General features: G+C 46.9%; 1 protein-coding gene across 2 annotated transcripts in view; it reads left to right on the top strand.

Annotated features, from left to right (window-relative positions):
- The first annotated feature begins 8103 nt into the window (after positions 1 to 8103).
- Positions 8104 to 26016, top strand: part of MAP3K15 (mitogen-activated protein kinase kinase kinase 15) — a 257005-nt gene continuing 239092 nt past the window's right edge. The window contains exon 1 of one of the 2 annotated variants that reach the window (XM_029603361.1): positions 8104 to 9044. In XM_029603361.1, the coding sequence (XP_029459221.1) occupies positions 8699 to 9044 (346 nt within the window). In that variant the 5' untranslated portion in view covers positions 8104 to 8698. The remainder of the gene's footprint in view (positions 9045 to 26016) is intronic. The other variant, XM_029603362.1, reaches the window with a different exon arrangement.

Below are 26016 nucleotides of genomic sequence, written 5' to 3'. Positions count from 1 at the left end.
AATAGGGCCATCAACATGCATTTGCATGTTGAGGGCCCTATTAGGTGCCGCGGGTGGGCCGTGTGTTTTCCTCCCCTTACTGAATAAGGGGTAAGGGAAAACACGCGTCCAGAGCAGGGTGACAGTGCGCTCCGACGGAGCACACTTTACTGGATCGACCTGTGTGTGTTTCTTCCCTCTATGTATTTTTCCTGTGTTTCGCCTCTCTGCATGGTTTGCTGTATGTGTGTTTCTTATCTCTGTGTTCCCTTGTTTGTGATTTTTCTTTTGTGCAGGTTTTCCCTGTGTATTCCTCCTCAGCATGTTTTCCCGTGTGTGCATCTGTTTGTTCCCTCTGTGCGTGTTTTCCCCTGTGTGTGTGTGTGTTTTCTGGTGCGTTTCTTATCTCTACGTTTCCCCTTTGTATGTTTGTCCTTGTGTGTTGTTTTTTGCCCTCTCTGTGTGTTTTCATCTGTGTATGTGTTCCTCTGTCTGTTGTGTTTCTTCCCTCTCTATGTGCATTTCCCCTCTGTTTTCCCATATATTGCTTCTTCCCTCTCTATTAGGCCAATAGCTCCCATGTATGGACAGCAGGGGCTTTTTAAAATTCTTATTAGTTTTAATTATTGGTGTTATTTGATATATGTGCTGTTTTAAAATATTTTATTGGTGTTTAGGAAATTGTAAAAAATGTATATGATTTTAATTAATAGAAATTCTATTTATCAGTAGTTTTAAAATTATTATTTTATTAGTATGGTTTTACTATTATAACTGATGCTTTATGTTTTTGATTTTATTGTTTTGAGAGGAATGGTGGTTCTGTTTTTCCATTGTTAATACATAGTCTGGCTTCTTGGGGTTTCCATTTCAGTTTTTTCTAATTTGTGTTCCTTTATTTTGTATTCTGTATTTGGTGAGGGTCTGTCTCTGCTCTGTGTGTGTAATCATGATGAGAGATTCTGCTAGTATGTAGTGTCTATATAGGGATCTTTAGCAATCGGGTTTATTTTGTTTCCTCAGTAGGTGGTGTATTGGTATTCTAGGACCCAGTGTAATATTTACCCTTGCTTATTCACAGGTAGGGTTATTGTTTGAGTCCTTGGTGTTATTACTGTTATGTTACAATGGGATTGCAGTATAGATTTTGAGGGTCTTTTTTGCGTGGTTTTGTGTTAGTTCACAATGTGTCTGGCAGTGGAAGGTGTTTATGCTGCTGTTACTGTGAGGTGACACCAGAATTTGAATATATCTTTTAGTATGATGAGCTGTAAGAGAAACATCCAAGCTCCATTGTTTGGGGGAATTTCAGTGGATGCACAGAGTTACAGAACTGGAGGTGCAGAATTTATATTTACGTTCCCTGTACATACCAGGATCAGTCCAGACCGCTGGGTTGTGTCTCCCTTCCAGCAGAGGGAGTCAGAGAAAAAAACTGAAAAGGCACCCCTCTTAACCTGGTGTGCCACCTGCGATTCCTTATTATTTTCTCTGACTCTCAGCAGAAGGGTTGACAGAACCTGTGGTCCTGATTTTTCAATTTCTTTAAATTGAGTTACATAAGCTCAATGCGGTTTTATTTTCTCAGGCTCTTCACTCAGTAGGTAGAGGGAAGGCAGGGGCTGGCAGCTCTAAACGCCTTGTTCCCGGAGGGCAGTTTATCTCTGGAGGGGGATTAACCGGTGGACCGGTCCCTCCCCTCGGCGCCCCGAGACGAGTTTCCTCAGGTGCTGCAGCTTCCCAGAGCTCTGGAAGGCCAGGAGTCGGCAGGGTATTTTAAATTCTTCTTTTTTCTTTTACTGTGCTGTTTGAACCCCCCCCCCCCCCCCCCCGGGATGCCACAAGGGCTATCATGCTCAGCATGCGGGGAGGTGGGGTTGCGCCTCTCGTTTTGACGGGGTTTGCGCTTGCTGCCTCCCCAGGGGGGGGAGGGCTCGTCCGGGGGTGACTTTGGGCCCATTTTGCCACGAGGCACCGAACGGCGTTCACGTGCGGGAACAGCGGCCATTTTGTCGGAGCCCTACCTGCCGACTGGGGGAGAGGATTCTCCGATTTCTCCTCCCAGTCTGAGTCCCGTTCGACCACGCGATCCGGGGCCTGCCCGACCCCCTCCTCCTCCTCACCTATTGGATCCCTTAAAGGGCCAGTCAGTTTTTTCTTCAAAATTTATTTTACTTATGCAAAGGGCTTTTTTGGAGGTGGAAGCACATCAGCAGGATGAGCAGCCCCCTCCTGCAAAGAGTACGCGGCGGAACAAGTCTCTGGATGCCTTTTCGGCCCCTGGGGGGGGGGCCCTGGATCCTGCATCTTTGGGATCTTTTCTGGATCCTCTCCTCCAAAACCTAGATGGGGGTGTTGATGAGTCTGCTCCAGTAGAGGGGGATGACCCCCGGGTTTCTCGGCTGTTTCGCCGGGAGGAGTTGGATCCCTTGATCCCCTATGTCCTGGAAGAACTGGAAGTGGAGGCACCAGCCCCCAGTTCGGAGCCAGTTAAGGGGAAACCAGTACTCTCGGGACTGTGTGCCCTGCCCCAAACTTTTCCTTTCCACCCAATGCTTAAGCAGTTGGTCACTCGGGAGTGGGAATCTCCGGACGCGACCCTGCGGGTGGGATCGGGCGATGGACAAACTCTAGCCTTTACCTGAGGAAGCCTTGGATATCCTCAGGATTTTCAAGGTGGACGCGTCTGTTACTGCGGTCACCAAGCAGATCACCATTCCTGTTACGGGAGCGACGGCTCTTAAGGACTTACAGGATAGGTGGCTAGAAGTCCTCCTCAAGCGCATTTTTGAGGTGTCAGCGCTCTGTGTTAGAGCGGCTATCTGAAGTAGCCTCAAGCAGCGAGCGACCCTCGGGTGGGTCCAGCAAATGCTCACATCACAGGTGTTGCCGCCAGAGGAAGCAGATCAGGCGAATAGGATGAAGTCCGCAGTAGCTTACACAGCAGATGCATTATATGATCTGTTGTGGGCATCTTCACGCAACATGGCCACTGCAGTTTTGGCTAGACGACTTCTCTGGCTCCGGAACTGGTCCGCGGACGTTTCTTCCAAAATTCAGTTGGGCAATCTTCCTTTTAAGGGAAAATTGTTGTTTGGGGAGGAACTTGACACCCTTATTAAGTCTCTTGGGGAGAATAAGGTGTATAAATTGCCAGAAGACAAGCCTATGTCTTCCAGGCCCTTTGGGGCAGCGCGTTACCATTTCCGAGGACAGCTCAGATTTCGGCAGTAGCGGCCGCCTGCCTTTCCCGCCCGACAACAGACTCAGAGGGCTCAGTCTTGGCCTACTTCCTTTCGTGGTCGGAGGCCATTTCGGGAGGGAGGCTCTCAAGGGGCCACCGGAGGTAAGCACTCCCAATGAAGGTGTTCCGACCCTCTCCCCGGTTCCAGTGGTGGGAGGTAGTCTCTCCCTGTTTCTCGAGGAGTGGGTCAGGATCACGTCAGACCAGTGGGTCCTCAATATCATCGCCCACGCTTACGAGTTGGATTTTGCCCGCCCATTAAGGGATCTTGTTCTGATTTCTCCCGCCGGCTCTCTGGTCAAGCAAGAAGTAGTCAGGCAAACTATGAGTCACTTGAAATCCCTGGGGGCTATTGTTCCGGTCCCTCCAGAGGAGCACAGGGCCGGCAGGTACTCCATCTATTTCGTAGTCCCAAAGAAGGAGGGGTCCTTCCGAAGTGCTCGGTTGAGGCAGTCAACCGAGCACTTCTGGTCCCTGATTTCGCATGGAGACTCTACGGTCGGTCATTGCGGCCGTCCACTGAGGAGAATATTTGACCTCTTTGGACCTGACCAAGGTGTATCTTCACATCGGGATACGCGAGTGCCATCAGCGGTTTCTCCAGTCCTGGGGGAGCATTATCAGTTCCAAGCTCTTCCGTTCGGCTTAGTGACAGCGCCTCGGGTCTTCACCAAGGTAATGGTAGTCGTAGCAGCGGCCCTCCGGTGGCAGGGGATCTTGGTTTACCCATACCTGGATGATTGGCTCATCCGGGCCAAATCGGAGAGCCTCTGTAGGGAAGCAGTGAGCAAAGTTCTACTCCAGCTACAATCCCTTGATTTGGGTGGTCAACTATGCCAAGAGCCAGTTGGTAGCATATCAGGTTCTCAACTTCCTGGGAGCACGCTTCGATACCTCGGTAGGCAAGGTCTTCCTCACTCAGGAGAGGAGGCTCAAGTTACTGGCGCAGATCCATCGGCTCATGTCTTTACCCCTGCCCATAGTATGGGATTATTTGCAAGTACTTGGTTCCATGGCGTCTACTCTGGAGGTGGTTCCCTGGGCATGGGCGCATATGAGACCACTACAACACGCGTTGCTTTCTTGGTGGGATCCGAAATCGGAGTAGTTTCGCCTGCCCTTGCCACTGATGGAACCAGCCAGGTCCAGTCTCGATTGGTGGCTGATTCCGGCCCACTTGTTATAGGGGATGGACTTGGAGGAGCCGCAGTGGGTAATAGTCACAACGGATGCCAGCCTCACTGGTTGGGGAGCAGTTTGCCAGTCACAATCCGCTCAGGGTCTTTGGACAAGTTATCAGGCGACGTGGTCAATCAATCGATTGGAAACCAGGGTGGTACGCCTGGCGTTATATGTGTTTCTCCCTCTGGTAGCTCAGTGTGCGGTGCGAGTCTTGTCAGACGACGGTAGCCTACATCAACTGCCAAGGAGGAACTAGGAACCGGTCGGTGGCCTGGGAGGCTGAAAGGCTCATGACATGGGCAAGTAACATCTGGTCCGGTTGGCGACCTTGCACATAGCCGGGGTAGACAATGTGCGGGCAGACTCTCTCAGCTGCCAGCATATAGATCCCGGCGAGTGGGAATTGTCCGATGCAGCCTTCCGGCTGATCACTCGTAATTGGGGGGTTCCACACCTCGACTTGATGGCAACTCTGACAAATGCAAAGGCGCCTCGGTTTTTCAGTCATCTGAGAGACCACGGGTCGGAAGGAGTGGATGCTCTTGTCCTTCCTTGGCCTCGCGGCGTACTACTGTATGTATTTCTGCCTTGGCCACTAGTGGGCAAGATCGTGCATCGGATAGAGAACCACATGGGGTCTGTCATTCTGGTAGCCCCAGAGTGGCCCCGAAGGCAGTGGTTTGTGGATCTGATCTTGTTGGCGATCGACGGTCTGGTGTGTTTCACCCACCTTCCGAATCTTCTTCAACAAGGCCCAGTATTTTTAGATCAAGCGGATCGCTTTTGTCTAGCGGCCTGGCTTATGAGAGAAGGCAATTGAGGAAGAGGGGATATTCGGATTCGGTTATTTCTATCCTCTTACAAGCACAGAAATCGTCCACGTCATTGGCATATATTCGTGTTTGGTGAGTTTTCGATTCTTGGTGCCAAGGTTTGAACGTCCCCCCGCGTCTGGCTTCGGTGGCACACATCCTATCCTTCCTGCAGGAGGGGCTGAAGAAAGGTCTAGCTTGCAGTTCTCTCCGGGTGCAGGTCGCGGCACTGGGTTACCTGCGGGGAAAGATTGATGGTTTTTCGCTGGCAGCTCATCCAGATGTGTCCCGTTTTTGAAGGGGGCCAAGCATTTGCGCCCGCCAGTATGACAAATTTGTCCTGCCTGGAGCTTGAATTTAGTTCTTAAGGGCTTATGTGGTCTTCCTTTTGAGCCCCTCCGGCGGGCTACTTTGAAGGATTTGATGCTCAAGTGTGTTTTTGGTAGCCATTACCTCCGCACGGCGAATTTCAGAGCTTCAAGCTTTGTCGGGATCTGTATCTTCGTATTTTGGATTCCAGAGTTTAGCTGCGGACCGTTCCCTCCTTCTTGCCCAAGGTGGTATCGGCTTTTCATGTCAGACGGTAGAGTTATCGGCTTTCCCGAATTTGGATCCGACTTCTGAGACTGATAAGGATCTGCATAAGTTGGATGTGCGCCGGGTTCTCCTTCGCTATCTAGAGGTGACCAATGCTTTTCGATTATCGGATCATTTGTTTGTCTTTTTGACTGGTCCTAGACGGGGACACAAGGCATCCAAAGCTACGGTTGCTAGGTGGTTGAAGGAGGCCATTTCCTCCACTTATCTTAGCGCTGGGCATGCCATACCAGAAGGCTTGAAAGCGCACTCTACCAGGTCTCAAGTGGCTTCTTGGGCGGAGAGCCAGTCTGTCTCGCCGCAGGAGATTTGTAGAGCAGCCACTTGGAAATCCTTGCATACTTTTGCAAAACATTATCGTGTGGACGTCCGGGATCCGGAGGTTGACTGTTTTGGCAGCAGTGTTCTTCGTGCGGGACTCTCCAGATCCCACCCCAATTAGGGCAGCTCTGGTACATCCAGCGGTCTGGACTGATCCTGGTACGTACAGGGAAAGGAAAATTGGTTCTTACGTGCTAGTTCTCGTTCCTGTAGAACCAAGGATCAGTCCAATTTTCCTTTCTATCCCTTCCTATATATTCCAGACTTCACTCTCATAGCCATATAGAATTAGTTGAATGAGGCTTTCAAACAATTTTATAGTAGTTTTACTAGAAGTGTGAAACTGGCCAGCTTTTTAAAATTACGCAGAAGACCCTTTGGACTTTTTTATTAACACTTTATTTTTTTATAACCAATTTTAAAGCAGGATCCATGCTATAGAGGTGGGTGTGATGAAGAAATGTAATTTTGGCTCCCCCCCCCCCCCCCCCCCAAATTCTTCTGTCTAGAGATGCCACTGATGTTCTGTGACCTTAAGCATTAGTACAAGAAGGATTAAGTGGGGGGGGGGGGGGGGGGATGCTGGAGAGGCACACAAATGCATTGGCCCCCAGGCGCCGGAGATCCTAGGTGAGCCATATGGAGCCACAAGCGGTGGCAAAGAGGAGATTTGGCAGGCCGCAAGCAGTGCCCAACCTGCTCGCGACTCAGAAAACCACACACTCGGCAGGCGTGAGCGAGAATGAGGTAGGAGTCGCAGCCGAGATCGGGGGGGAGGAGGGGGGCGGCGCAACAGGGGGGGAGCGCAAGGGGGAAGGCTTGCCTAGGGCTCCTAATCCCCTTGCACCGGCCCTGTTTTTACCATGCACACATTCACCTCTCTTGGGCACTCGATGCAATAGGCAAATGAGCTGCCGAGCTAAAAAGGACATCCAGGAGACGTGGCTGTGTATGGGTTAGGAAACAGATACTCTTCAATTTAAGTGTCCGTTTTCCTAACCTGACCCCCTTCAAGACTTCTTTTTTTCTTTCATGTTGCTGCCTTCTATGGTTCCACCTACTTAGTACAACGATATTTAAGTCTGAGAAACCACAGAAAAGCAGTATTTTCTAGGGATGTGCAATTGTTTTTCCAGGATTAGGCAATGTCAATGAAATAGCCTAATTTGGAATGGTGCAGGAGAACCGAAAAAGATTGAACTTTTTCCGAAATTTTGGAAAAAATTCATTTTTGAGTTAGTGCGCACTAACCTGGCAGAGTTGGTGCACACTATCAGGAGTTAGCGTGCACTAACTCCCAATAGTGCGCACTAATACGAAAATCGAGGCCCCCCCGAAAAAAAACACAACCTGAAACGAAGCCCGACACGAAATTAATACCCGAAATACATCTCTAGTATTTTCTGCTTTTCTGTTCAGTGCCTGAAGACAATGCCAGCCCCGAGGCTGGTGTAAATTTTGAGGGTTAAAATGTGTGCGTCGGGCACACTTTTTTTTTTTTTTTAAATCCGGGATACCAGCTAGTAACCTTGTTATCAACATGGCATTTACATGTGATAAGTGCTATTAGCCACATGCTGAGCCCCTTATTGTATCAGGTGTCAAGGACGCACGTCCAACCCTGGGTTTGCATGTGCGCTAGCCTGAGGGCATGATATTCCTTCAGCCTATATGAGCATGTTTCCCCTCTGTGTTCTTTCTTCCCTGTCCGTGTTTCCTTCCCTCTATATGCATGTTTTCCCCAAGTGTCTTTTCTTCTTTCTGTGCCTGTTTTCCTTCCCTTCATGTGCGTTTCTCCCGTTTCTTTCCCCTCTCTGCCGGTTTGCCCTTGTGTGTTGTGTTTCGTCCTGTATATGGTTTTCCCCTCTGCGGTTCCCCGTGTGTGTTGTGTTTCTTCCCTCGCTGTGTGGGAAGCTTTCCTGTGTGTTGTGTTTCTCCTCTCTGTGCGTGCTTTCCATTCCCCTCCCCTTCGCTCCCCGGGGGGATGATTTGGGGGTGGGGTGAAGGAGGCGCCTGGGAGCGTAGGGCTCTGCTCCGTCACCGCAGCGCTGCCCTGTCCCCCCCTGCAAAAGCGCCGGCAGCTCTCCGGGGTAGGGAGGGCGCTTTGCTTTCTCGTGCGGTGGCGCAGGAGCTTCCGGGAGACGGATCGCCGAGTTAAAGCGGCGCCTCACGGGACTTGCCCTCAGTCTTCCCGTGCGAACAGTTCCGCTTCACTTTTCCCTGAGTGAAGTCTGCAAAGGAGCGACCGCAGAGTGCCCCATTCGGGGGGAGTTCCTGCAGCCCCTGCCGTGAAGCTGAAAGAGAGCCGCACCCCGGATTGTCCCTGCAGCCCGGGGTAGGGGGGTGGGTACTACCCTTCACCCTACAGTCCGGGGCAGGGGGAGTGAGACCCTCCTCTCTGGATTTCCCCTGCAGTCCTGGGGTAGGGGAGCAGGCACTTCTCTCTGCCTTGCCCTTGCAACTCAGGCTAGGGGAGCGGGCACCCCCTTCCTGGTAGGGGACCTGTGCCACCCCCCCCCCCCCCGGCTCTGCAGCTCCCCATGCACCGAGGAGTCCGCCAGCAATGGATGGCAGTGCCCCCCTGGCTGCGGTGGTGGAGCTGGGCGGCGGTGGCAGTAAGGAGCTGAGCCTGAGCGGGCTGGGCGCTGAGGCACTGTCAGCCGCGGCGGAGGCTGCAGCCGGCAGCGCGGAGGGCGCCCACTGCCCGGCAGGGCTCCGCCAGCGCTCCCTGCGCGTGGTGTACGTCCTGAACGACAGTCCCAAGTCTGGCCTGGGGGGCAGCCCCGAGGCGGGGGCGCTGCAGTGCCTGCTGCGGGCTTGTGAGGCCGAAGCCGCCCAGCTCAGCAGCCTGAACTTCGGGGAGCTGGACTTCGGGGAGACGGCAGTGCTGGACACCTTCTACGATGCAGGTGAGCCGGAGGGTGGGGGAGGGACACCTCGCTGCACCGCAGAACGATCGCACTCGCAGGTGCATCATCGCCCCGCGTGGCTGCTCACGCGCGCACATGTCGTACGCACGCGTACTACCGACCGTCACTCGGTCTCAGTCACGCCGAAACGTTATTGCACTCCCACACAATCTCATGCTGTCAGGAAAGAACCCCGGCGATACAATCTTCTCACCCCTCCACCCTAACTTTAGGTAGTCAATCACAGCTGCTCTTAATCTCACACGCACCTTCCCCGTCCTTTACTCACACACGTGTCACACATTTGCTAATATAAAAGTGTTTTCCTAGCGCGAAAACTCTCTTTTGTAAAATCTGCCACTTTATGGGTTACCTGCCTGTGGCTTCCAGATTGTTTCACTTTTTATAATCGCTCGTCTGCAAGTCACTGTATAGTGAATGTTAGATACCACAGTGCAATAGATCTGAGCTGCGAACATACACACCAGGAGCTTCCCAAACACCAACGTTTTCTGTGGTAAATTGTATCATAAGTCGGTGGTAGCCTGAGAGCTTTGCAGAGAGAGAGAGAGTGGCACTGGCGTGTCAGTGACATGGAAGGGGGCTTTGATGTAATAAGGTGCATCCGGCAGAGCGCACGCTTTTACCTGCAGCTGAATGCACAGAGTTCCAATGCAGCAAGGAGTTTTGTACCGAAAAAAAAAAGGTGTTAGCACTCTGACATTGAAAGACTATGCTAATGAGGAAAATGGCTATTACCCACCCAATGAAGAGAGGGGGGCTGGCTTAAGTTAGGTTTGGTTAATATTCACAATTAACTCCTTGTCAGAGGTGGAGTAAAAGGTCCTAAAGCTAAACCTGGAGTTCCTGGTAGGGAGGGGTCCTGCGCTCTGGATGTGTGTGCAAGAAATATGATTGTTGTGCCTGTACAGAAACTATTAGTTTTGTGCTTAAATTATATTTTATGCCTGGAAAACATGGTTTATGTGCACAGAAATCCCGAGTACAGGACCCTTGCATAAAATATGTGCAGTGCCTCTGCAGCAGGAGAACTGATTTATGTGTACAAAAATAGTTTTGGGTACAGAAAACGTGGTTTGTGTGTATAAATCATCTTTTTTTTACGCAGTAACCATTTTGTACACATAGTTTTAGGTTAGTGTGCTTTTTATAAACCCCTGAGGTGTCCGCATGCCATTAGCTTACTGCATCAGGAATTAAATTAGTTTTTAGTGCATGTTTTAAGAAACTGCATTGAAATTCAGGGCTGATTACATCGAGCGCAGAGCATTTAAAACTGATGTGGGACCAGGGCTGGATTTTCATTGCTGGCGCTCATAGGCAGGGAGGGGGGTGGTGGAGATTGTTGGGCACCCCCTTCCACTCTCAAGGGGTGTTCAACTCCCAGCTCCTTACGTGAGGCGGCAGCAGTAACCTAAACTAAATTCAGTGCAGGGCCTGCAGCCCTGCCTCTCGCACAGGTTTTCATACGAACAGGAAGCCCGTGTGAGAAGAGGGGGTCAGGGCCTCGAGCATGCGGCCGTGGGCTGCAGGCCTCACACTGAATGTCTTCTAGGTTGCTGCAGGCACCGCAGAGGATCAGGGCAACGCCGCCTTAGGTAAGCGGCTGGGAGGCAAGCCCCAACAGAAGCATAGCAGCAGCGGCAATGCTCCGGCCCCTATCTGATTTTGGCACCGGAGGTTGTTGCCTATGTCTAAATCTGGGCCTGTGTGTGTGACCGATCCCAAGACAGCAGCAGGTGGGCTTGTACAAGGTACCTCGGACCCAGGTTCTCCAACGGAAAAGCCTGATCTGGGACATCAGCAGTTTTAGTGAGAATTATAATAACATATTTTTGCATACTGGAGTTTAATAAGGTCGAGGTAAACCAATCATAGGCATCTCCTAAAGCCACAGCCAATCCACTGATTCTGCTTCCTTTGCAGGATGCGCTTTCATGAGACCTGAGTCCAGGAGAAAGGGGTTCTAGAGGCACTACTGTAGAGCTTTCCTCTGTATCCCTGCCACATTATATTAACATAGCACAATGAGGTCCTTTTAGCAGTGTAAGAGTGTTTCCCTCGAGCTGGCCAGCAGTGCTTGGCTGTTCTCATGACCTGCTTATTACGGCTGTATTTCTCTTGGATCCTGGTTGGTGAGCGAGCAGGCAGGCTGAAATCTGACTATGCAGAACCTCTGCTCCAGTTTAAAAAAAAAAATCTCGACATTAATTTAATTTAGCATTAGAATAAAGAGGTTTAGCAGCAGCTCTCGGGGCCAGCTGTGCCCATGAAGAGAGGGGCCTGTGTTTGAAAGCCACTATCAAAAGGGAGACTGCAGCTTCTGATAATTTTATTGTCATGACACTTTGTACCTTCGTGACCAAAGTAATAAGCAAAGTGGTTAAACTAGAAGGGAAAGCATTTACAACGTGGTGCTACTAACAGACAGAACTGCAGTGAATCCTTTTGGGCAGGTACAGGCGGAAGGGGTGCGTTCACACCGGAGTAGGCCCCGAGCAGGGCAGGCATGGAAGGCCCTGCAGCTTTTAGTGGCTGAGGTGGTAAACCACTGCTGATCTCTCTTGTTTGCAGCTCTTTGCAGACACTCTCCCTCTCCCCTTAGAGAAAGCGAAAGTTCCTAGTGTTTTCTGGCTAAAGCTGCCCAAGATGAAAGTGGAGACTTGCCAAGAGCTTCCAAAGGTCGTTCCAAATACGCCAGCTCTCACTGTGCCTGCTGGCTTCTGCCAGTTTTTGTTTTTGTTAAGTGTTGATTCCTGATTTCTCCTATCGTTCTCAGGACATGAAAACAGCGCGCACAGGGTGGTTTTCCAGCTCCCGTGGAAGGGTGCAGCACATTGTTACCGAAAGCGGAAGTCTGCAGTGCCTTCTTCCAAACTTGCATAATTCCTGTGGCCTGAAGCCGGGGCTTCTCCTTCTGCCGTTTGTCTCAGTCAGCAGCAAATGACAATCTATAATTCATAAGTCCTCTTTCTAAGCGTGTCAGAGAGGTGTCCTTTTCATGGATGAGGAGGGCCTGTAGTGAAACATTTGAGGGCACTACCAGCTAGAATCAGAGGCTAACAGGACGGATGAGATCCTCTCCTCCAGGGTGGAATAAGGGAGCCCTGGGCTGGCAGGCAGTGCTTTAATATGGAAAATGTCACCTTCCTAGTTTTTATCGAAGCCTGTCAAATATCAGAAACTTCCTTTCCCTTCTCTCCTCCAGCGAGTACATTTTGAGCATCTTCAGCCTCTCTGTGTTAGGGCTTGCGATACAGGCTTTCCATCATTTCAATAGCTCTTTGCTGAACTGCTGCCACCCTCGTAATGTCACTACAAGGGTGCAAGCTCCAAGAGCGAGCACATCACTCAAGGTGGCGTCCCGCGAGTCACCTCCGTTTTTCCTGCCACCGTTACCTTCGCTTGTGCAACCAAGCAGAACTGTTAAGCCTTCTCAGCTGCTTTATGCACTCATCTGAGCCGATTTCCCCCTAGATCTTTCTTTATTCAGAAATTTGTGTTTATTGAATTTTAAATTTAACATCCCAAGATGTAACATCTCGGGTCCAGCAATTTACAGGTACTTGAGCAGAACCACCTAAAATACAAAAAAAGAGAGTATCTAAAAAGGGGGGGGGGGGGGGGATCTCTCTTACTGGCTCAAAGTACTGTATAAGAAGATGCATCCTAGTAAGTGGAAGGCCGGTCACAGAGTGCCTTGATCTGGTTCTTCTCCTTCTATTGCTTGATTTTACACTTTTAGGCATTACAGCTCATTTTCCAAACCCTTCACCATTCTTCCAGTTTTTCCAACTCCCCTTTCCTTTTTTTTCTCTCTTCGGGCATGTCCTTACTGCTAATGGATTTTTGTATCTTAAGTAAGCTCCTCCCGATTTTCTATCAGCTGAAATTCCTTGGCAGCGTCCCTGAAAGATATTGAAAAGAACCGATCCCAGCACAGAGCGCCCTGAGGTATCACCACTGGGCAATTTGCCGTCACTGGAGGGGACTCCGTTTAGTCTCGCTCTCTGTGTCTCACCACTTTATGACCTTCTGCTGCCCACCAGCTTGTTTACCAGTCTTACTAAAGTCCAGACAGGCAACACCTACCAAACCTCCCCAGTCCACCATTATTGTCACTTCATTTTGTCTGATGGGATCTTCACCTGTTGCACGTGTCTTGTAATCTACTTATTTTAAGGTTCTGCTGTGATCTCTTTTTCCAGAGCGGTGTTTCCAGAGTTTTGCCTACTACTGACGTTAAATTAATGGGCCTGTAGTTACCCTCGTTCACCTTGTGACCACATCTGCTCTCCTCCAGTTCCTTGGAAGCTCCCTTCTCTTTGAGGACAGGTTAAACAGAGCTGCAAGGGGCACGGGCAGCTCTCTCTCTCTCTGTCTAGGGGCATTTACCAGCAGGTCCATGGCCTTATCCACTCTCATGTGTGTAAAAGCTTCAAGTACCTCTTCCTCGGGAATGTGATTTGTAATCATTTCACATTCATCCACGCTGTTTCCCACCTCAGACTTATCGCTCTCCCCTTCTACAACTATACAGCAAAAGAACTTACTTAAGATTTCTGCCTTTTGCCTCTTCCCCTCTTTCAAATCCAACCTTCTACCCTTATCTTACCTATTCCTCTTTGGTTTTTGTCTCTCCCTTATAATTAATATCTAAAGAAGGTTTTTTTTCTGCTTTTATTGGTCTTCTGTTTTGGCTTGGGATCTTGTAATAGCCCTACCTGCCTCTCTGTTTTTCTTGATAATTCTTCCTGTCTTCCTCCGCCTGTGTTTTATATATTTTTTTAATGTGAACCTTTCTGCTTTTAAGCTATCGGCTGCTTCCTTGGAGATCCATAGCAATCTGTTTCTCCTTGTCCCCTTGTTAATCTGCCTTTTCAATGCTCCCTTCTGGGAGTGACTCTAGTCCTCCGACGCATTCAGCTCTTGGATTCCCGATAGTACTTCCGCAGCACTGTTATTCATCCTCCTGGAATCCAGGACCTTGGTCTCAGTATGGTCCAGTTGAGTTTGAACCACACAGGACAGCAATATGGCACAGATATATTTTCTTAGATTAATATGAATCTCCTAGAAACAAACAATCGAGCGCCTTATTAAAATCAAGATGCATGACATCTGTTGCTTCCCTCTTATTTCCAAGGCCTATTGCTCTGTCATAGGCAGAGATTAGATTGATCATAAATTGTAAGCTATGATGTTTGGTTCAATCAATTAGATTCGTCCTCTACTGGACATCACATGTTGGCCATCAGTTAAATGCCTTCACCTTCAGCCATCTGACTGTCATCCTGCGCAGCTAGCTGCTAATGACGCCCACAGCCAAGGGCACTGCTGCTTTAATAATAATTTAGCCATGCAGTGCTTCAGTATGTCAGCTTTAAAGTCAGATGAAATGCATTGAATAATGAAAAGTAGACCTTCAAATATTTCCTAAGAGAAGATCTTGGACGATAATATGCTTCAGCAGTTAAGCCACTGACGAAATAATGCGAGTAAGGAGGCCATCCAGCTCACAAGCCAGAAGTATTAAGAGAAGATGTTATGGTGCGGGACCTGCATGGGAAAAGCAAGGTGAACGACAAGATAGCATCTTGGTACTTAGTTAATGGGCACCTAACATCCTTTTAAAGCCAGTGATGGGAGATATAATCCTCCGAGGGGTCTTAGATCTAGCATTCAGACAAATTAACTTCCTATTGCTGCAGAACTTGAATGCCCAGCACCCGATTATCTTTAGGTATTCAGCAAAGCTGTAGATAAAACCTTTGAGGTCGATATTTAACGCCACTTATTGAATATATCCAAACTTTTTCGGCTAAGTGACACAATAGGAATATTCAACCACAATCATCGGATAAATAGCCAAATGGGGGGAGGATAGGATGGGGGTATTCTGGAGTGGAGTTACTTATCTGGCTGACTTAGCCGATATTCAGCCTTATCCAGCTAAGGGGCCGATACAATAAATCAACGAAGAAAACGGGCTCTCCCCGTTGAGCGCCCGCTTTCCTAACATGCACCCAGCACCTCTCCTGGGCCCAAAACTGAATATTTAATTGAGGGGTCGCGTTGCCAAGGAGGCGCTAGGGACAAATGTGCGCCCCTAGGAGAGGTGGCTGTCAGTGGGTTAGGGAAACAGACGCTCAATTTTATGAGCTCGTTAATTGAGCATCCCTTTTCCTAACCTGACTGCCGGCACACTTATTTATTTTTAAACCTTTTGGTTTTTCTGACTTAATATCGCCACAATATTAAGTTGGAGGATGTACAGAAAGCAGTATTTTCTGCTTTTCTGTACACTTTTTTGGGCTGCGCAGAAATTAACGCCTATTCTGGGCAAGCATTCATTTCTGAGCATAAAAATGTGCACGGCGGGCACACATTTTTTTTTCGGATCTGGGGAGAATAGCTAATAAACTCATCAACATGCATTTGCATGTGGTGAGCACTATCAGTTTCACGGGGGGGAGGGGGGGGTTGGATACGCGTTTTGGATGCACTAATCCCCTTATAGCATAAGGGGTTGTGGTTGCATGTCCAAAACACGCATCCAGCCACAGGTTAAACAGTGCGCTCGGCTGAGCACACTGTATTGCATTGACCCCACCACTGAACATCCCTGCTAAGGAGGCTGATGCAATAAAGTTGCGTAGAAAACGGGCGCTGAGCAGTCAGTGCCCGCTCTCTTAACACGCGCATGGCGCCCCGAAGGGGAGTGCCATGCAATAATTAAATTAGGGGGTCGCATTAGCAAGGATGCGCATCCTTGCTAACGTGAACCCAAACGGTTTCCAATCATCATAGAGTCATCGCCGAAAGTCTGTTATGGTTATCTTTTAAAATATTTAATATTTAGAAGTTCCTTTCTTGTTGTGCAATTTCATTATATTTTTTACTTGAGTAGATGAGGGTATATTTTAATTGGCATAATCTTAAGATTAGCTCTCCACTGAGACTCAGCACAATGTCAACCAGAAATGACTGCCGAACGCCGGTCACGAAAACCGACACCGATAAACCCGGCGTCGGTTTTCGTGACTAGTTCGCTGAAAACCAATGCCGAGTTTATCAGCGTCGGTTTTCGTGGCTGTCCGCCGGGTAACGAAAACCGACGCCGTTAAACTTGGCATCGGTTTTTGTGATGGGCCCGATCGTCAAATTTTTTTTTTTTTAAATTCTTTTTTTGATGTGCACATCTATTAACGCATGCTCCTGAGTCGGGAGTGAATGCCTAATAGCCTCATTCATATCCATTTGCATGTGAAGAGCGCTATTGCATTCACTCCGCATTAGACGCGCATTGAATAGGCTCTAATCCCCTTATTGCATTAGGGGATTGATTAGCGCCTATTCTACCCGCGTCCAACCATATTGCTTCGGCCCCTATGTTAGCTGGATATGTTTACCTGGCTAATTTGCTCAGCCGGACAGCAGCTGATTATAGTTTTCTTCAATTTGATCTGGAGTACTCAGTTTGCTGATCTAGCTATAAGAACACGGGACTGCGCTCATAGGTCCAGGAACCCTGAAGCTACTGACAGAGCCAAACAAAAGACTCGTTCGTACATCCCTCAGATGATGCGAGCTCTGGACTTTTAAAATTCACCTTTAAATCTGTAACCTGCCTAGAATGGCTGTTAGGTGGGAGACAATTAAATGTCAACTGTACAATTGTTCAGTCTTTTGTCCTATCTGTAATCGATAACTTTAACCACCTACTCATGGGGCTTCCAGGTTCTTCTGATTTCTGGGGGCCATAGATGGAATCATGTTTCCCTGCTTTTATATAATTTGCAATGGCTGTCCATTAATAAGCAAATTGAATTTCAAATATTGACACTAACTTTTAAGTATTAAAATTTGGAGAACCAATTTATTTGTCATCCTTATTAAAAAAAAAAAAAAAAAAAAAAAAAAAGTATTCTCCTGGTCGTAATATACGTTCTGAAGGCAAATTTTTATTGGAGGACCTGTCTGTAAAGGCAGCTCATTTAGCGGAGACTCGTACTCCTGCTCCTCAAGGGCCAGGGCCCATTCTTTGGAATGCTCTGCCCGATTCCCGGAGAGCAAGTGAGAATGCCATTTCTCGTAAGCAGCCGAAAGCTTTTATATGTTTCTAATAGGCCGTAATTACCGGATTTCGGCACTGCCCTTGTTTAATATCAGCATGTTATGTTATTATATTATGAAGAAACAGTAATGAGAATCGGATAAAAGAAAGCCCTTTATTATACCGCCCGACTCTGGCCGAGTTTCGCTCTTTTATCACAGAGCTGCCTCAGGGGCAATTCATTCAAGCAGGACTTGGAAAAGTCAATAACGTATTAATTATCAGCGCGGATGATTTCACTCCAAAGTAGTTAGACTTTCACGTAGCGATGCTGTGTGAAGTCAGTAAATCCACGTAGCGAGCAGTCTTACAGCTGTAAGACTGCTCGCTACGTGATAAAAGAGCGAAACTCGGCCAGAGTCGGGCGGTATAATAAAGGGCTTTCTTTTATCCGATTCTCATTACTGTTTCTGCTATACGGCTTACTGGATCGGTTACCGATTTGTTTCTTGGGTCCGATTATATTATGAAGATACTGTTTTAAAATATTGTATTTTAACCATTTATTATGTCATTTTAAAACTCTAATCTGCCTAGCATAGGTCCCCCCATATAAGCGGAATAAAAACAATTGTTGGGAAAAAAAAAACAACGGGGGTGGGATAAAGCAGCAGCCAAGTCCAAATGTTCAAACCATCAGCTTGCCTCTTTCTTGGCTCCAGTGCTTCTTCGGGTTCTTATTCTAAGGTTTCCTTTCTTTTTCTGGCCTATTTCTGCTATCTTCACTGACTTTTGGAATACCAGGTGTGCGCCTTTTCTTCTGCTCAGAGCTCGCGTTCCCTTGGGCCTGTAGTTGTACTGCAAGGGATCCAATGGGCTCAGGCCTCCTGCAGCCTGTACTACGTGTTTACCTTTACTAAACAGAAAAGCCGTTCTCTGGCCCGGCTGGCGGAATTATTTCCGTTATTTCGTGTTACTTGTAGATTAGGTGGAGGAGTGATGGAAGGTGGGTCTAAGATGAGACAGCCATGAATTGGCTTTTGGCTGGAATGCTTTTTGCCCTGCAATCCTCTGGTGTTGTACCGCCCTCGCGTATTAGCAGCCCGGAGTTTTGATGTTTTACAAATTGAGATGTATGCTTCACCGACTCTCTCATTTCCTTCTTGGTGGTAGGTGCACAACCTCGAGTGGCACAGAATCGGCGATTTTGCAAGGTTTAATACAAAAATAAGTCAGGAATTAAACCCATTGCACAACACAGCAAATGACAAGGCCGCCTGCTGTTAGGAAGTGGCAACACAGTCAGCGCTGGGTTTTTTTATGTACAACTTTCAGGTTAGATGCCAGCTTGGCACTGTGGTGTGCCTTTAACGTGACACTGGGCTTTCATTGATGCACCGTTTTTAGGGGGCGCTGTACACGTCTTCATGTGATACTGTATTTTGGTGCAAACTTTGTGTGTGACACTGCATTTATGCGCACTCTTCATGTCACATCGAACCATCATACACTCGTACGCGGTTTTTTGTCCGAGACCGTGCATTCCTGCGCCTCTTTGTACATTTGTAAATTCCAAAGCACCGTCGCTGCGCTTGTAAGGTCAGCTTGTCTACAAGCACCCCAACTTCCTAACAGTTTCATCCAGCCAAAGTCTTGGGAAATCCCAGCAAGAGTTTCCCCACCATGCACAGCTGTGACAAAGCCACCCTCCGCTTTGGAGGGCAAATACTTTATGGAAGGAAACAGAGGTAGTTAAGGCATTCAGTGTAATCGACTGAGGGCACAACAATCATGTATTGTATCTGCTATTATTATAAGATGCTATAGTGCAATCTAGTGCTACAAAGTAGAACTCAGTTCATTGAGTCACAGCTGCAGGCTCTGGTTCCAGTACTGCATTGAAGATTGTCCTGCTTTATATTTTTGTTTGAGGAGGGAGCAGTGTACAAGGCAGGGGCATGATGCAAATATTTTAGGATTGAAGTGTGTGCTGTGTAGTCCGCGGGGAGGATTTTGGAGAAAAATCGATCTGCAGAACCCTTTAGGTCTTTGATTCTGTCAGGTCCTCAAGTTTCAGTTGTTTTTATGACCGTGCATTTTGTGAAGTTTGGCTAAGCTCCAAACAAGGATCACAGTCCAGCTAGTGAAATGTCCGAAACTGCAGACATTGTGCCCTGCTCCTTTGGATTGACTTGGGCTGGACCGGGAAGGGCCCCGTGGTCCTTATCTGCCACCAGATTCTCTGTTTCTCATAGGCCAAAAAATTTGCTGAGCTCAACTTCCCAACTCCTGTTAAATGCTATCTGGGTCATCGGTGTGAGGGTTTGAGACCTTGCTTTTTAACTCCCTTCTCAAGATTCCTGGGATTGGTAGTAGCTCTACTTTCTTGCAGGATCATCCATGCTCAGAATTGACTGAATGCGTTCTATCAGTTGCACCATAAAATTACTTTTACCTAGAAGAGGAGGTAGATCAGAAGCCAAGAGGGGCTGGGCGGTTTCCCTCATGCTAAAACCTTGGCTAGCCCTTGCCGTAAAACATATTTCAAAAGTGGTGGAAGAGTACATTTGCCTGCAGAGGTTTGGTTGGGAGTCGGACCATGCCTTGTCCCCTGTTCAAGAAACCAAGGGGCTTTGGCGGTGCTTACTTATTTATTTTAAAACGTTTCTAAGCCACCTATATCAATAGCTCTAGGCGGTTAACAGATAAAACATCCATAATTAAAACAAACACAATACAGTTAAAAAGACAGATGGTAGTATCTATCGCGTGTTGTAATGCTTTCAATCAAATCAGCCCTGAAAAATTGCATCAGCGAATGCCAATTGAAACACATACATCTTCGGCATCTTTTTAAATAACTTAGGTCATGACATCAGCCGCAGTTGCACAGGTAGTGTATTCCAGAGAGTGGGAGCTACGGAAAAATTTCACTCTCACAGTCGTGCCGGCTGGATAGATGGCAAGTCAAGGAGTCTTCTTTCAGATGTTCTTAAACCCTGGTGGGATTATACACAAGTAATATTGCGTTCATTCAAGGCAATTAGAAGCATGTGAGGGACTTTAAATAAGGGACTGTAAATTCCTCTTCTGTGGCTTGTGTAACCCGCTGCCAGGGCACATGAAATGTGAGAGGTATCTGATTGCTGTTTTGGAATGGAGCACTATCTTCTCAGTAGGATTCAATAATGAATATGGTCGAACAGATGGTCTAGTGGGCTGAGCCAAGGGAAATATTTTTCCACTCGTCCACACTTGCTTCTTCTCTGTGAATCCCCCTCCCGACTACTCCCCTCATTCCTTTTGATCTGACACCAGCCTCTGTAAGTACTCACATGTGGAGGGTCTCACACATCAAGGTAGCAATCAAACAGAAGGGTTCCAGCAGTCATAGTGTACAAATAACATGGGGTATTAAAAGATGCTGATTTTATCAGGGGTTCACAGGCATCCACAGCAAGGTTGCAGCTTTAGCAACATCACAATAACCATTAACCAAATGCTCTCAAATCAACTAAGAACTTCATGCCCTGTGTTAGAAGGTATACACACAATGCTTCTTTCTGCTCCAAAAGACACTGTTACTCATGGATCACATCACTTCATTTACATTAACTCCCTCCTTCTCCATATTCACAGTCCTCTCATAGTTCACATTACTTCATCTGCATTAACAAAGTGGACCAGACCCCACTAGGCAGAACTGGTCAGTCTTCTCAGTGGAGAGAGGTAAAGAGTGCAGTGCGCCCTGAGGAGTTATACTGGGACTGCTGCTGTTTAATTTACATGCTAATGATCTGGAAAAGGGAGCAAAGAGTGAAGCTGGACAAATCTGTACCTAACTAAGAGGCCGATGCAATACAGAGGGAGGGGGGAGAGAGAGCGAGCGAGAGAGAGAGCCTAACCATGATGCCCTCACGCTAGAAAGGCATTTATATCTCTATGGGAGGCCCACCTAGTAACTCAAGGTGAGGTTTAGGTATTAGTGTAGGGGTTAGGGGCCACTTTGACATTCAGAGTGAGACGTACAAACAGAACAGTGCTCTCTTGTGAAGATTTGATGACCTTCGGAGTGAGGAAACTTAGCCAAAGATGAGATTTGTGCAATGTTCTCGCAACCTAACTTGATGTTACCCAGGTTGAGAGTCCATATGCACATATCGTAAAGGAAATGGTGGAGGAGGTGAAATTGTTGTTTCTGGTAGGCTAGGCACATTTTATAACATTTTGGTGAGTACACTAGGAAATTATTGGTGTTTCTGATAATTAATGACCTTATACAACCATTTTTTATTATAGAAATGGTTAGGTAAGGGGTGCTTTTTGGGAGGTTCAGAACACATTATTGGGTTTCCCATTATTTCCTATGGAAAAAATAGTCTTGACTTACAACCAACTTGGGTTACAACCAGCCCTCTGGAACCAATTGAGTTCGTATGTCAAGGGACCACTGTATATCTCCTTGGAATCCCAATCTGTGAAGTACTGAGAAAAGATAAGGCCAGGATACCCAAACACTTTTTCAGAATCAAATCCAATAGCAATGGCTGGAATATGATGATGATTACAGGCGGAGATAGCCATAAGCAATTTAATAATATGAGAGTTAGCTGACCGCCCATTAACAAAGCCTACTTGGTGTTCTGAAATGATAGAAGGAAGAATTACGCCACCCTCTCAGCCAGAGCTTTTGCTAGTATTTTTAGGTCACAGTTGAGGAGTGAGATGAGACAGTATGAAGCCAGAGCTAAGGGATCCTTCCCTGGCTTAGGTAATACAGTAATATAAACTGTATTAAAATGAATGGGGAAAGAACCACATTGAAGAGCATCTCTATAAAAAAAAAGGTTAATGGACCCAATAGCTGTGACTTTAATATTTTGTAAAAGTCATATGAAAAACCATCAGGGCCCAGTGCTTTCCCTGCTTTACTGGAACTAATCACATTTAAAATTTCAAAAGTTTGAATGGGTTGGTTCAAAAAGAGAAGTGCCTCCGACAGCTTTGGAAGAGGGAGATTCTAAAAAAAAGGAATCTTCTGCTTGTTGCCCTCCCACAGTGTCATCGGTATAAAGAGCCTCATAGAAAGTTTTGAAAACTTCACTAATTTCTGCTTTTTTAGAAACTATCCATCCCTGGTTTGTTCTCATATGATCTGTAAACGCCCTCCCCTTATAAGATTGGATCATGCGGGCGAGGTTTTTTCCTGCCTTATTTTCAAAGCAGAAAAATTTGTGTTCAGAGACCTGTAAAGACCTCTGTGCTCTCTGTTGTAAGTATAAATTCAGTTCCCCCAGAATGGAGTAAAATTTAGTTTTAGACGCATCCATATTTCTCTGATCATGGGGAATATAATCATCCCACCATTTCTGGAGGAATGCTTTAAAATCCACATCATTGTTTTAGATAGCTGGAGAATTTTCAAAGATATTCACTGACTTCTAGAGTAAAAAGCTTTAGATCCACCCAGATAAAAGCATGGTCAGAAATAATCTGTGGACCAATTTCTGCCTGTGAAACTATGGAAAGACCCTCATGGGCTATCAATACGGGCTATCAATAATGAATGCATGAAAGGGAAGCGTGTGCTCTGCATGTGTGAGTGTAATCTCTTTCTTCGGGATGGAGTACACGCCAGACATCTAGAAATCTTTGCATGGCCCAAAGGAACCCCACTCCCTTAGCATTCCCTGATATTCTTTAAGGACCCGGGGGGGGGAGGGAGGACTTGCCCAAAGACAGGTCATAAACATAATTAAAATCCCCTGTAATAATTAGAAGCCCTTGGGCATGCATCATTAATTGAGAGAGTACATAAAGGAAAAAATCATGAGAATAATTATTCGGGGCATATAAGCAGCAGAGAGAGACCTCTTTGCCATTTTGAGAGGCTATGAGAAGAAAAAAATCTACCATCAGTGTCTTGGAATAACTTAGTCACCTGAAAATTAGTAGATTTATTAAGGAGGACAGCTTTCTTTCCTTTAGCAGCCGAGTAGCAGCAAGTACCTACCCATTCCTTCTCAAGCTTTCTGCTTTCTACTTTAGTAAGATGGGTCTCTTGGAGGCAAGCTATAGCCGCATTACACTTTTTCAAGTAATGTAAAACCTTCTTTCATTTGATGGGGGAGCCTAAACCATTCACATTCCAGGAAGTCACTTGAATAGTGTCACCTGGCATCTCGATAGATGAGAGTATAGGAAAGCTCTATCAGTAATAATGTAATACCATGCAGGGCCCCCAGCTAGCCCCACATTCCATTTCCTAGATTAGATAGGTATCGCAAGGCGGACATAAACCTTTCCTGCTAATTGAGTCCCAGAACCTGACAACAAGATATGGTGTCTGCTCTCCCAAGGTATTATAGTAAAGACCACACCGCCCAAAGGTGACTTGAAGGTTCAATTCCAAAGAGTGGTGTGTTAAAAGCCCTAGATCCTGTAACAGTTCCCTTACCTCCCATATCCCCCCCCCCCCAATTCCCCCTAACCTCAAAGACAGCCAACATTCCCTAAAAAACAGGGAAAGAGGGTCCGGTTATAGATGTAGACGAGTGTCACGCCCCCAAAGTCTGCTACAGCAAAAACTCCTAAGTATGTAACAATCAAAGAAAACAAAGGAATAGAGCACCTCTGAAGAGATACATCGATAAACTATGCAGAACTTAAACGCTCCAGGTGAACAAAATGGTTAAAGTGAGGGAAATCAGTGCACCTTGCATCTGGACTCTAAATGGAAAAGAAACCATAGGTGGAGGTTAAAATAACATACAACTTATAGCGTCCAGGTGATTGAAAATTTCCAGTTTCCTTGGTATCCAAAGGAGACCACTCCGATAATAGGGTAGAGAGCTGTTCCGGAGAAGCCAACTTCCATCTTCCTCTGAAAACCGATGCCAAAATACTCCAGGAAAGAATGTAATGTCAATGTCTCCTATGCAGTGGAAAACCACTTGTATGGAGATCACTCTTTGCCCGAGCAGCCGTCTAAGTCCTGTACTGGAGAAAGTGCTGTTCTCCAAAGGCTCGGACAAAGGCCCCGATGTGGCCAACTTACAAAGCTATAAAACACATCAACCACCATGACCTGTCTGCCAGACAGCGCGTCAATCAGGGCTAATGGAAGGAACCAGAAAGAAAGAACCAAATAACTTATCTTTGTTGGTGTCAGTGGGCCACAGAGTCAATGAATTTGTAAGCCTCCTCTACAAATTCCAAAAAGCACATTCAGTCATCATGCCATACTTTAAGCCTGGCTGGGAACTGAAGTGTGAACTTAATCTGTTTCTGAAACCACGTAGAGCAAATTGGGGAAAAGCCTCGGCGGAGCGTGGAAACTCAGGCAGAGTAGTCCTGAAAAATCCACACCCAATATGAATTATGGAGAAGTTCCGGGCTTTTATGATACGCCTGTAAAATAACCTGTTTATGGGCAAAGTTTAGAAGTTTTGCTAAGTTTATCCTCTGGCGAGCCTCGCTCTCTTTCCGAGGCTCCAGATATGCTCTTTCAGTTTGAATGCCAGTAGCCAGGATTCCAAATTTCTATCCTCAATCGACTCCGGCAGGCCAAGAAGATGGAGGTCAGACCTCAGAGACCTGTTCTCAAGGTTGTCTATTTTCTCCTCTTGCTCCAACACTTTCTTTTCGAGGGCTGTCATCTTGGCAGTGAAAGCTATATAATCATCTTCTAGAAGAGATATTCGACCTTCGGCCTGCTCAGTCCGTGGATTAAGTTCGGTCAGTGCAGATTTTACCTCACAAGTTGTGCGGAGATTCCCAATAATTTATCATCCAAGGCAGCTAGGACCTACTGCTTTAAATTTCTGCCATGATTTCTTCATTAGCACTTTTCCCTGCTGCCATTTTAGGTTTGGTCCTGCGGGGTTTATCTTTGTCCTTCCTGCTCCCCTTAATGGACATTCCCGGTGACGATCTCTACATGAACAGGACGATCAACATAAACGTAAACAAATAGAGCAGAAAATAGGCAGGAGATGTTGCAGTAAAAGCGATTTTAAAGTAAATTTGGGAACGTGACACCCAGAGCCCGGTGAGAAACGTCCTCCACGGCTCACCAATCACATAACCCCCCCCCCCCCCCCTGTTTTTATTTATACTTTCTGGTCGCTTTAGTCTGTATTTGGTCAGGGTCTATCTGTGTTGTCCATGTGTGACTGAGGCAAGGAATTCTGCTACCGTATAATTTATCTGTAGGGATCTATAGCAGTCTGATTTGTTCTGTTTTCCTAATAGGAAGTGTAATGGTGTTGTAGGGCCTGATGTAATATGTGCAGTGTTACCTTTTCATAGATAAGGTTGTTAGCGTTTGAGTGCTGGCAGTTTTGGTATGAGAGGTTACCACTACTGTACTGTAATGGATAATTCCATTTATTCATGGTTTTCTGAGGGCCAAGCCCATACCCAACACACATTACAAAAAAATGTTAATTCCATAAGAGTTCCAGGTGCCATTTTTGCAGGATTTTCTGGCACCACAACAGTGCATGTAAATATAATATGTACACTAAGTGATATTTTGCCTCAGAAGACTGTACTTTTGAATTTTCTTTTTTCATGTAAAATCTGTTATAAAGAACAGAAGAAACGAGATCGGGATATGAAAACCTTTTATTCTGACAATAATCGAGCCCGGCTCTGGCCGAGTTTCGCTCTTTTCTGAAGAGCTGCCTCAGGGGGCTACGTATGTCAGCAGGGTTGAAATTGAAAGGTTGGATTCCCACTCTGTAGGTCAAGCTATAATAATAATTGTAGTGTTAGTATTCAGTCTGAATCCTCAGCGTGAAGCTGCTAATGTAATCCGGACCATAGAGCTGATTCTCTCGCTGGAATATCTTCATCACAAAAAATCTTTCAGACCAGGTTTGTCATTACCGT

This window comes from Rhinatrema bivittatum, chromosome 5, assembly GCF_901001135.1.
Source record: "Rhinatrema bivittatum chromosome 5, aRhiBiv1.1, whole genome shotgun sequence".
In the NCBI taxonomy this organism is placed as follows: Eukaryota; Metazoa; Chordata; class Amphibia; order Gymnophiona; family Rhinatrematidae; genus Rhinatrema; species Rhinatrema bivittatum.
The sequence above is the reverse complement of the archived record's forward strand: the minus strand, read 5'-3'. Positions and strand labels throughout refer to the sequence as shown.